Below are 12,813 nucleotides of genomic sequence, written 5' to 3'. Positions count from 1 at the left end.
TGCTTGTTTTTCAAAAGACGTCGCTCGAAGAGGATGATGGACGAGACGACAAGCTGATGCTGTCACGCCGGCGCGTGCGCCGTAAGTGTGATACATCATATCCGGTGAGAAGGGTCTTTTTTTGTTTTCGCGTATCCGCCATTTCAGTTTTTGAAGTTAGTTGTCATCGGCGGCTGGATTGTAGCAGGATTTGTGGCGTTAAAACGTATAATAGGACGTACAGAGCTGACTTCTGAGCACAAACCGAGCCAGAGTCCCTTTTTATTAGGTGCTTGAGCTTCAGTGTCGGAGAATTGATGCCCAAACGGCCAGCTGCGGATGTCGCCTGTTTACTAAACGTGCTCTAGGCGCTAAAGTTTTTGTATGAGTTGAACGCTCTGCCTGTGGATAACGGGAGGGAGAGCAGGGAAGGCCCGGTGAAGCCTCGGCTTTGGAGTGGTTATCATGGCTGGAAATTTTGACGCGGAGGACCGTGGTAGTTGGTACTGGGGTCGGTTGAGCAGGCAGGAGGCTGTGTCTCTGTTGCAGGGGCAGAGGCATGGCGTGTTTCTGGTTCGGGACTCCATCACCAGCCCCGGCGACTACGTGCTTTCGGTGTCAGAGAACTCCAAAGTCTCGCATTATATAATTAACAGCATCAGCAACAACCGACAATCTGGTCCAGGTAAGCTAGCAGAGCTGGGGGTACGGGGTGGGGGGAGGCTTGATATTAGGAGATGCTGATGTGACCATTCTTGCATGACTTGCACCAAAGAAGATGCGCAATAGTACATTTTCCTGGCAGGCCAGACACTGAAACATGTTTCAGTTTGACGTTAGCTCAGACGGACAATTCTCTGTGCGTTATGCAACACACTGTTTTTAAGAAATCACAAATTGATGGTTTGTGTGTCTATAGGTTCCTGCGTGGGCGGTATGCGTTCTTAAATAGCGCACAGTATCATTGCAAGTCAGGCCCGGTGTAACATTATATAAGCCAACTTGTCAAACTGGAAGCAAATCACCTTAAAAAAGAAGGGGGGGTCTCTCATAGACTGATTTTGGCAGGCTTTGATCTGAAAAAAGCGTCTGCTTGGTTGTCTTCTCCCACAATATTTGTTGTATTCCCTCATGCATTTTCTAGAACACTTACTGGAAGAAACACGACATGTATGAGAAAAATGTAAAATAAGGAAACTGAAAGACTTCCTGGTCATGTTGGAAATCATCACCATCATACTTGTGTACATAAATAGGCTGCCTTTAGATTTCCCAGATGTGAACACTAATAGATAAGGAAAGGAGTGTTTCGGGTGAGTTATGATTTAATTTTTCTGCTTCTAACTTCACCTTTTACCTGCCCTCCCTCTTTTTCTCCAGGTTTGGCCCATCCAAGGTTCCGTATTGGCGACCAGGAATTTGATGCACTACCTGCTTTGCTAGAGTTCTATAAAATCCACTACTTGGATACCACCACCTTAATAGAACCCATCAACAAATCTAAGCACCCCACTTTCATGAGTGCTGGCCCCGGTGGAGGCCCCCCACCACGCCTGGAGGATGAGTATGTTCGGGCACTTTTTGATTTCCCCGGCAATGACGACGAGGATCTCCCATTCAGGAAAGGTGATATCCTCCGAGTCCTTGAGAAACCAGAGGAGCAGTGGTGGAACGCCCAGAACTCGGAAGGCCGCACAGGGATGATCCCAGTGCCGTACGTGGAGAAGTACCGACCGGCATCCCCCAATTCGGTGGCGGGGTCTAGCATGTCCGGTGCTGCACCTGGTGGGATGGGGATGCTGGGGAACTCTGACGGCTCTGCAGGACCGTCTGGCGCTCCACTGCTGGGAGACCCCAGCCAGTACGCCCAACCCACACCCCTCCCAAACCTCCAGAACGGACCTGTCTATGCCAGGGCAATACAGAAGAGGGTGCCTAATGCCTATGACAAGACAGCCCTGGCTCTAGAGGTAAATATGGCTGTATGGGTATTTTAATTTTTTTTCTCCTTATAACATGCACTGGAAGCTAGGAGATAGTTAGGAAGACGGATGTAGCTCCAGCCCTTTTAGCTTATCGAGACTGAACTCACATTCTTTGGCTCTCTTTCCCCATTGTGCTTTTGGCCAGTTCTTCCTCATTATTTGTTGAGCTGGGTGAAGAGTAATCAAGGTCAGAAAGTGATTAAGCAGCTCTCTTTTAGGTTCTGTAGTTAATCTGCTCTTTTAATTTCTCTGTTGAAATCAGTCCAGCACCATTACAGACTGACCTGCAAGTCTCTACACAGTGGTTATTAATACCCTGGATTCTTCCTTGTAGACTTGTGCTCTAGTCAGTTGACGAGTGTTTGCGCTTTCCCCCAGATTTGAACCTAAATAGGAGACTCAAAGTATGACTGCCATTAAGTGCTGCTCACGGCGGCTGGGCTGTTAAACTGTCCGGAAGTGAGAGCGGGGCTCCCACGGAGCAGGTCATTTGGGGAAGGAAATAGTTTGTGTTTGGGAACAGGACCATTTCCTCTGGTCTCTGTGAAGCCAGGAGTCCAGCTGAGCCACAAATGGGACTAGGAGGTTAAACTGAGCGTGCTCTGTCTCTGCTCCTCTGCTGTTGGATGGCTAAAGACACCTCTACCTAGGGCTGCTCGATTATGGCAAAAATGATAATCACGATTATTTTCACTGAAATTGAGATCGCGATTATTTGACGATATTTATTTAACCCTTTAAGACCTACTATAGAACCAAGTCCGCCAGAGCTTATATTATTTTTTTACATGTTGTAGTGCAATTTGTGGGAGCATTTCAAGTTGCTATACAACTGTTATAGCCCATATTTTAATAATATGTATGCATTAAGTCCATAGTAACTACATTAATTGCAAAAAAGTGCAATAAACTACAAAAAAATTGAAAATTGTTTTTGTTTTTTAACATATATTTCTACTTGGAGAAATTTAAGAGGTTTATCCCTCAAAACTTTAAATACAAAAAAGTTTATTTTGAGTGTCTTCATAGTTTTATTTTGGAGATACAGCAATTTTTATATACTGCAGGAAAAACAAAAACAATCCTATGATGCAAATTTGCAAAGAAAACAGCATGTGCATCAAAATAAACTATTTCCAGCAGTGCAATTCGAGTTCTAAGCATCCCAGAAACTATTCAGAAAAGTCAAACATGACCAGTATAGGCTTTTAAGGCCTACAAGTAAAAAAAACTACATTTTCCGCGAAAATGACATCACTTCCGGTTTCGGGCAGGAAATGGCGGACATGTGATAGTTAGCGGTGACGTCTGTTTCAATGTGCCAAGTGTTACGAACAGCTGATCGGATCGGCAAAGCGTGTTTCTGGAATATTATGTTTTTGTTCCTGCAAGCGCTTTTTATGCAATTTATGTGGAAGGAAACCGTGACCGAGGACAAGCTGATGGCATAAGATGTAAGTTTCATATGCAAAACAAATTATTGCGCTAGCTTACACGGTTCAGGTTCTACAGGGATTTAAAAATAGTTACACAAAACAGAGCGTGCTGCTCTGACCGGCTTTAAAGGGTTAACAATAACAATGTATTGAATAATGACTTTAAAAAATAATATAAAATAGTGTGCAACACCACTGAAGTTTTTTTACCTCTCTTTTCAACCAACGGCAGTCACTCTCCAAATAACTTCTGCTTAGCTTTCCGAGCTTCCCTCGGGTCCTCTTAATCAGCGGTCTCCAACCTTTTTTGCGCCACGGACCGGTTTATGCCCGACAATATTTTCACGGACCGGCCTTTAAGGTGTCGCGGATAAATGAGGGAGGGGCTAATAATCGGCTCAGTCATTTTTAATGATCGTTGAAAGCCCAGATCGTAATCGTGATTAAAATTCGATTAATTGAGCAGCCCTACCTCTACCCACATTTTGCTTTTCATTCTGATGAACGAGCTATTTCTCTGGCTTGTTCAGCAGCCAGAAAAATAGCTTCAATTTACTTGAAATTTATTTTCGCATATGACAGAGACATCCTTTGTATGAACTGGATTCTGCCACTCCCACCTGTGGAGGACCTTTCTGGGTTAGGCCCATATGAGACAATGCGTTTTCGCCACTCTGTTTGGCCATCAGTTGCTCATCATGGCAGTGCTGGACAGTTAATTATTAGCTTACATTTCCTTGATGGTAAAGATCACTGTTTATCTTGAGCAGTTAATTTGCAATATTTAAATCCTGCTTCATGTGACTCTGGTTATTCACTTGTTTTCTCAATTCTGAGGCACAAAACATGTCAGCTTCACAGAGATGTCATTGTCGCTGGAGTTTATTATAGAAATGTACTTAAGCTTGAGTCATCATAAAGGTCGAAGTCCATATAGTTGGAGATAAAGGTAGTAGGTATGTTACCGAGAACATGTGTAATTCCAGTAGCTGTGGACTGAGTTCGGCGCTGCAGCTGCTAATTATTCCTATTATTCTTTAAATTAGCGTGTCTTCATACTAATATTTAATATTTTACTACATTGTAATCAGTTCCTAAAGAATTTTCACCTCTCTTAAACAATAACCCTCATTTGCATAAAACTTTCATATCAGTTGAACTGTGAAATGTCACAGTGATATTGAAAGCATTAGTTTTATTATTAAACACATCAAAGACAGCAGACAAGAGTCTGACTATATACAGCAGGTAAAATAAATATTGAACATGTCACCAATTTTCTATGTAAATTATATATAATTTCTTAATACAAAGTTTCTTTCTTATTTTTGAAACGTCTTATAAGTTACAGATGTGACAAACTTGCACTGGTGCTTTCTATTCAATTTGTTCAGACCAGAACGTGGATTATTTTATTTAGGTGTAATTTAGACAATAATGTCAATATCTTGCCTTAGATTTAAAATATTTATAACATGCTGTTTTTAATCTGTTATATTTTTTTAAATTATGAAGATTTAAAATATCTTTACCAGAAATACCAAAAATACCTTTTACCTCCTCCTTTTGGCACTACTCTGTTTTAGGATCATTCAGGTATCTTACTGTTGTTGGATACCTTGATCTTTTTCTGTTTGAAGTGTGTTGACCTAGTAACAAGGTTAGAGTTGTGTGCAGGGAGGCAGACTGACTATAATACTAAAACCTCATAGCATTCCCCTCCTACTACAACCGCAAGTACTTTGTTGGCCATTGTGGTTGAAAGCAGTAACTATTCTTCACCAGCTCAGCTAGTCTGCCGTTGCCTGCACCTGCTTTTACGTCATCAGTACATCATCGTCGTCATTAACATAAAAAACAAATCAAGAAACTCTTGTAGTTGTAGTCCTTACTGCAGGGACTACACTGAATACACAGAACTCAAGTTAAAGCTTTAATATGTTTAAATGGATGGAATTGGTATTTAAATGTGTTCGGTAAAGTCCTTTTTATGTAAACACTAGTATTTTCAACTAATGAATGTTTTCATAACCAACCTTTGTCTTAGGTAATCGTTTACCTATCTTCCTACCTATTACATACTGGAAATAGTGATAATAAATGGCATCATTAATCATTACTTTTGTAATGCTTTTATATAGAGCGTGATAATCCACTTAAAAGTCAGTGTGAAGAGGATCATTCTGCAAACGATGGTGATCATAAACCCACTAAGCCACTGCACCCATAGTGCCACAGCCTCTACCATTAAGGGAAATAAAACGCAGCATAAGTAACTGAACTGTAAAGATAAAACGGCTCAGTATGAAATAACATGCAGAATATTCTAGCTAACATTAACTGCCATCCTAGAACTTGTCATACACGCCCACACTGGATACTACAGGATTAGTGAACAAGTGCAAATATGGTGCACAACATACAATAGAAATTAGTTCAGTAAAGTTACATTTAGGGCTGCTCGATTATGGCAAAAATGATAATCACGATTATTTTCACTGAAATTGAGATCTCGATTATTTGACGATATTTATTTAACCCTTTAAGACCTACTATAGAACCAAGTCCGCCAGAGCTTATATTATATTTTTACATGTTGTAGTGCCATTTGTGGGAGCATTTCAAGTTGCTATACAACTGTTATAGCCCATATTTTAATAATATGTATGCATTAAGTCCATAGTAACTACATTAATTGCAAAAAAGTGCAATAAACTACAAAAAAAAATTGAAAATCGTTTTTGGTTTTTTACATATATTTCTACTTGGAGAAATTTAAGAGGTTTATCCCTCAAAACTTTAAATACAAAAAAGTTGCAAAAAATAGTTTACAACAACAGGAAATTTATTTTGAGTGTCTTCATAGTTTTATTTTGGAGATACACCAATTTTTATATACTGCAGGAAAAACGAAAAAACAATCCTGTGATGCAAATTTGCAAAGAAAACAGCATGTGCATCAAAACAAACTATTTCCAGCAGTGCAATTCGAGTTCTAAGCATCCCAGAAACTATTCAGAAAAGTCAAACATGACCAGTATAGGCTTTTAAGGCCTACGAGTAAAAAACTACATTTTCCGCGAAAATGACGTCACTTCCGGTTTCGGCCAGGAAATGGCGGATATGTGATAGTTCGCGCTGACGTCTGTTTCACTGTGGGAAGTGTTACGAACAGCTGATCGGATCGGCAAAGCGTGTTTCTGGAATATTGTGTTTTTGTTCCTGCAAGAGCTTTTTATGCAGTTTTTGCAAAGCTTTATGTGGAAGGAAACCGTGACCGAGGACAAGCTGATGGCATAAGATGTAAGTACAACTCCTCCGGTTTATTGCGCTACCTTACACGGTTCCGGTTCTACAGGGATTTAAAAATAGTTACACAAAACGGAGCGTGCTGCTCTGACCGGCTTTAAAGGGTTAACAATGACTTTAAAAAATAATATAAAATAGTGTGCAACACCACTGAAGTTTTTTTTTTTTTTACCTCTCTTTTCAACCAACAGCAGTCACTCTCCTCTCCAAATAACTTCTGCTTAGCTTTCCGAGCTTCCCTCGGGCCCCTTATAATCAGCGGTCTCCAACCTTTTTTGTGCCACGGACCGGTTTATGCCCGACAATATTTTCACGGACCGGCCTTTAAGGTGTCGCGGATAAATGAGGGAGGGGCTAATAATCGGCTCAGTCATTTTTAATAATCGTTGAAAGCCCAGATCGTAATCGTGATTAAAATTCGATTAATTGAGCAGCCCTAGTTACATTATTAAGTAAAAAGTAATCAGTTTAATTAACTGAAAAGGGAGAAAATCTAAAAAAAATCTAAAAGATCAAAATCTGTAAACCGTGTGCTACACCTTTTTTGCGCCAAGGACCGGTTTATGCCCGACAATCCACGGACCGGCCTTTAAGGTGTCGCGGATAAATACAACAAAATAAAACTAGTACCGGTACCGAAAAAAAGATTTATTCATAACACACGTGAAAAGACCCAGGAAAACCGAGTTACCAATAAAAACGATAACAAAATAACGCTGAAAACCGATAAAAACCCTGAAAACCATACATTTCACACCTGAGCCTCAACTCTCGCGACCCGGTACTAAACGACTCACGGACCGGTCCGAGGCCCAGGGGTTGGGGACCGCTGTGCTACACAGTCCCCAAACAGCTTAATGATCATCCAAGTAAAAATTTGATTCATTTATTTATTTGCAATACATGCACTAGATATAGCTAAAAGAAACTTTCCATCTGTAGTTCCTGGGTGCAGGCTTTTCATGATGCACCAGTATTGCTAAATGATAGCAATAACTTGTGGTAACTCAAAGCTAGCACATGGATTCACACAGTGAAACGCCCTTAATGGTTTTACAGCTAGAGCACAATGCCAAAAGCAAAGATAACAAGCATTTCATCACTGCAAGACATTTCTAACCACAAGTATCACTCTCACACAACTTTATGGCAACAAGAATGAGAATCTTTTAACCACATTTGTAAACCATACTTAAAATGCTAAAAAGTACTGCACCCACTGATGCTTTGTGGTACTTAATTCCACAACCCAGATGCCTTAACAAAAAAAAAATTAAAGATATCAGTATTACTCAAATGTTGTAGACCAGAATTTAACATGAATGCATGTTGTTACAAACCAGTTCAAGTAGTTGTGGTGCGGTAGTTGCTCACTGTAGGCATAAGCACACTTTTAAATGTCAAGAACTGTACTAATTGTCTGTTTTGCAGTAGTGATGATAGCTATTATATCCACTATTGCCAGTGTTTGCTCATGAAGAGTTGTGTGTAGTCTATTGATGCACTATTTGTCTGAGACCTGGTAATGATACCGTATGAAAACTGTCTCCAGGAGTTCCTCTTCCTTTATTACTCATATCCTCCAACAGGCTCTGCATACTGCTGGTGGGACAAAACCAGCAACCTGAGTTTTTTTCTTTCTTGTTTTTTTTTTTTTTTTTTTTAAACCCTCTTCTCACATTTTGTGGAACAAATAATGATCAAAAACAATGCCAGGTGTTCAATCGCCTTACTTCTGATACAAAAAAATAATAACTCGTGACAATTAATTGTAGAGACTTTTCAGCTACCTCGATAAATAAAACTGGCTAAACTGCATTACCTATTTGAAGCAGCAGTATTGGGTGCACAGAGCGCAATACCTCTCAGAGGCTTCACATCCGGGATATAAAAACCTGTCGTGCAAATTCTTTGACACAGCTGCACCTGTCTGGTAAATGTTATCAGATAGATCTTATGCCGTTAAGTCATCGCCTTCACAGACTTGAACTTTGGAACTGTCTGCTGCTCTTTGTTTGCGCAGGTTCAGTGACACAGGACACTCCCCTCCCTGTGCAGGTCACCTGTAATCATGCATTACTTCACCCAGGAGCAAGCCCTCGCCTACAGATCACTCGCATCTCTTGCTTGCTTCAAATGTTTTTCCAAGCATCTGAGTCAGTCTGGTTGTTCATCATTACTGTTACTGCTAAGAAACTCTAATGATGAATGCAACTGCATGTGACATGGTGGTTTTTGAGAGGACAGTTGGATTGAGCTTGTGTCTCATAGGTTCTCCTCTCTTCCTGTGCAGGTGGGGGACATGGTGAAGGTGACCAAAATCAACGTGAACGGCCAATGGGAGGGGGAATGCAAAGGCAAGCGCGGCCACTTTCCCTTCACGCATGTCAAACTGCTGGACCAGCACAATGCCGAGGACGAGCTCAGCTGAGAGCGGACCACCGGGCCTCTACCTGGACACTAGTGGTAGACCCTTCCTCGCCCCTCCTCCCCTCCCTACCTTTGCCTCATTCTACGTCCTCTCCCCACTTCACCTCACAGCTCCAGCTTTTATCTGCACCAAGTACAGTTTCAGAGAATCACTGAGAACAAAACTGGCCCTCACTAGACTTGTAATGCACATACCCTCCATTTCTAGCCTCTTACGTAGACACAGTTACCCTGCGCATCCCCCACCTGCCCTCACTTACTGACAGACCGAATTCAGTCATCTACAGTGGAACAGATACAAAGTGACTCGCCCATCTGTGGATTAGGCGACACCCTTTAGAACCTTCCCTCCATCGTAGACACATTATCAACACTCACTCCTCGGGAGACTCCTCGGCGCAGAGTTCAACCACTTCCTCTTTCTGTGTCAGAGCCTGTAGATAACTGCTGTTGTTTCTTCATCTGTCATCGTGGAACACTGTGGGGTCACTTGTGCTGCATTGATGTCAGATGGGAATCCAGCAGCAATCCCGGTTTTGTATGTGCTTAGTCTTAGAGGACAGTAGGCAACCCTCTCATTTCCACACGGTGAATATGAAGGTGGAGATAGTTAGCTTAGCTAAATCAGCCGGTTGCAGTTAGCATGAAGGAGAAGGAAAACAGCTACACACTGATCAGGTTTCTTTGAAGTTTAGAATTAAACAAAGAAGACTGCACGTGCTAACCTTTGGACATAGCCTCTTCCATTTTCTGATCTTGATGCTAAGCCTGATCAGAGCAGCACAGTCAAACATGGCTCCATTATTTTCTTTTCTTCTACATTTTCCTTCATATTGGACATGAATGCAGCACTATTCTGTGTTACCCACAACTCCAGTGTGATCAAATACAGCAGCAACATTTTAGAAAAGAGATTTAACTGATCTCCATGGGAAATGATTGAGCTCGGTTTTGGAGGCTTGCTGTTCTCGAGGAGAAGACCCAGTCCAACACTCACTTTACCCTCCTGCCTGGTGTCAAACGGAGAACTGAGTGAAGACCAGCAGCTCGGAGCAACTTCATGTAGCTATAGCCATAGTTCTAGCCCCAGCAGCCAAGCAGAGAAGCTGCGAAACTGTCAAGGAGGTGGAGGCGATAAAGGCAACACTACATTCTCTCACTTCAAATACCTATCCAGCAATCACCTATGACCAAGTACCACCAAGTAGTCTTTTTTTTTGTAAGAAAAAATAAGAACATACTGTTATGAAATGACGTACTATGTGATTATCATTACATGATAAATATTGATTTATTTGTGTTTGTTTGTTTGTTTTTGTTATTTTGTAGTTCTCTTCATAGCTGGTTTAGTACCATGGGGCGAAACACTTTTTACTGCTGCATGTTGGGAGGGAGTGAAGGGTGCAAAATGAACGAACTGACTTATGGGGGAGGCACGTCTGCCCCCCACCCAAGCCCCTCACAAGGGCCATGGTGTTCTCATTCTGCGTGTGATGTACATGATTGAACAGAGTGAATGTAGGCTGTCCACTATACTAGTTAGTACTGTCTTTACATGTTAGTGCTCTCCATTCAGCTCACAGGATTTACTGTAACAGAACTGACTCTGTGTTCAGATCTTGTCAAGTGTGTCCAAGAAAAGAGAAAGTGGTGGAAATATTTGATCCCTGGCCGTTTTTTGTTTTTAACCTTTTAACTATGTTGTTGCCATCTTCCACCAGTGTGCTCTTTTAATCCTCAGGCTTATGGGCCTTTGTTTCATTTGTGCTTCCTCAGTTAATCCTTTTTGTCAGTCTTTAATTTAAAGCCCTTTAAGTTACAATGCACAAGCCAAATCTGCTTTACTGCTTTATTCCTCTCTCTGTTTTCTTTATTTCCCACATTCTAAGTAGTGGTCTAGATTGCCTTTTCCCCCCCTCTCTTTGTAAAATTGAATCGGTTTTACTTGTTGACACCTGACAATCATCCCCATCATTTATCAAAATGCAGACTGGCTTGGATTGAAGCAGGCTGGGTGTGCGGCTTAAATCTTTACCAGAGTTAACCTGCTCAACTTTGAATTTGATCTGTGAGAACTTGATTTCTCTTCCATGTGAAGGGTTCCTCTCAGAAATAATGGTACAGTGTTTCTGGCCACCTCCTTGAGCAGCCCTTAGGTGGCACTGTGACAGCATTCAGAAGGGGGCTCCATGCTGAAGGTGAAATCCTCCAGTGTTTGAGATTAAAGGAGATGACATTTGATTTTATCTGATCCATTCTGCATTGATATTTGTGCTCTTTAGATTGACATTACTCGTTGCTTCTCTGTCCTCATAGTTCTGCCCAATATCTTCAGTCTCGCTTTCAGATTTCCTTTTTGTGTTGGCCATATCCAGCTTCAATACTGTAATATTTCCTATTTAAAGATATTATTAAAAGATAATCCGGTTGATGAAATTGCATTCATCTTTGCTGCCAGCTTTCTGATAAGGTTCATTTTTATCTGTAATTTTGATCAAATCTGACTTCTGTGTCACTCATACTGCCTATGGCAGGTGCTTAGCTACATAAATCATTACCTTTATAAATTGTGTTGCCAATGAAACCACCAAGAAGTATTTTTTTAGTAGCCCTGCATGAAGTCATTCATTTCCTTTCATGCAAAGGAAGGGGTGGCAAAACAGCAGTGGTAATTGTGTTAATATCAAAATGTGCCATTTTATTATAACACTATATTCTTTCAAGACAAATTACCTTTTTATTTTCTGTAGCATGTAATGTGTTAATATACTAGTAAATAAAGTCAAACCCATGACAAATGACTCGTTTTGTGTGTTAGATTTGTATATGCTGGTAAACTACCTACACCTTGAGTCAACCATCACTTCCAAAAAACGTGGAAGGAGACTAACCTGTATTTTAATGCTGGCTTTTCTAGCTATACCTTCAACTTTTTATTTACACTAGTGTGAATGGCAAACACTTAAAGCTAGAACACAGACTTTTAATCAATATGTACATTTCAGTTCGCACAAAAAATGACAGTAATGACTGCTGTTCAAGACCAACTGTTGCTACTGACAATTAAAAAACATTTTACAATAAAATGGAACATTACTTTGTAAGCAGTAGTGCTGTGCAATACTGCAAATTTTAGTATCGATCCAATACCAAGTAAATACATAGCGAGTATTACCAATACCTCTAGAAGACTTAGAAAACGCAAACAGAATATTGCTCTTGTCACGCTAGTATTGATCAGATAGTAATACCAGTGTTGGTATCGATACTGTTGGTATTTTGGGATTGGTCTGCTCTAATGAGCACGGCTATTATTATCCCTTCTCAAACCTTACTTGAAATGTTAAAGTGTGTTAATATCTGTGAAAATGTTGAGGTAAAATAAAGGAGAAACATTGTCTGTTACGTTGAGAATTTTCTGTGGCACACTTTGAGCTCCACAGTCTAATGATGCTGTCCTGTATTTTGGAGTACAAGCTACGTTTTGTATTATTTATGTAGTTCAAAAAATACAGAATTGCACCGCTATAAATATCATAGACCAGGAACAGAAACTGGTGGTGTTAACACACTATACCGTAGATGTGATTCAACGCCTGCATTTATCGTTATTACTCTTGCTTTTCTCTTCAAAAAAAAAGAAAAAAAACAATAGAGGAGGAAGCATCGGAGTC

At 40.7% G+C, this 12,813-nt stretch overlaps 1 protein-coding gene across 1 annotated transcript; it reads left to right on the top strand.

Annotated features, from left to right (window-relative positions):
* The first annotated feature begins 119 nt into the window (after positions 1 to 119).
* Positions 120 to 11,932, top strand: crk (v-crk avian sarcoma virus CT10 oncogene homolog). Its single transcript, XM_080888245.1, has 3 exons — positions 120 to 664; positions 1,360 to 1,949; positions 9,003 to 11,932. The coding sequence occupies exons 1-3, from the start codon at positions 445 to 447 to the stop codon at positions 9,138 to 9,140; spliced, it is 948 nt and encodes a 315-aa protein (XP_080744371.1). The 5' UTR covers positions 120 to 444; the 3' UTR covers positions 9,141 to 11,932.
* The last annotated feature ends 881 nt before the right edge of the window (positions 11,933 to 12,813 follow it).

Source organism: Rhamphochromis sp. 'chilingali' (genome assembly GCF_963969265.1).
Source record: "Rhamphochromis sp. 'chilingali' genome assembly, chromosome: 8".
NCBI classification, from domain to species: Eukaryota; Metazoa; Chordata; class Actinopteri; order Cichliformes; family Cichlidae; genus Rhamphochromis; species Rhamphochromis sp. 'chilingali'.
The sequence above is the reverse complement of the archived record's forward strand: the minus strand, read 5'-3'. Positions and strand labels throughout refer to the sequence as shown.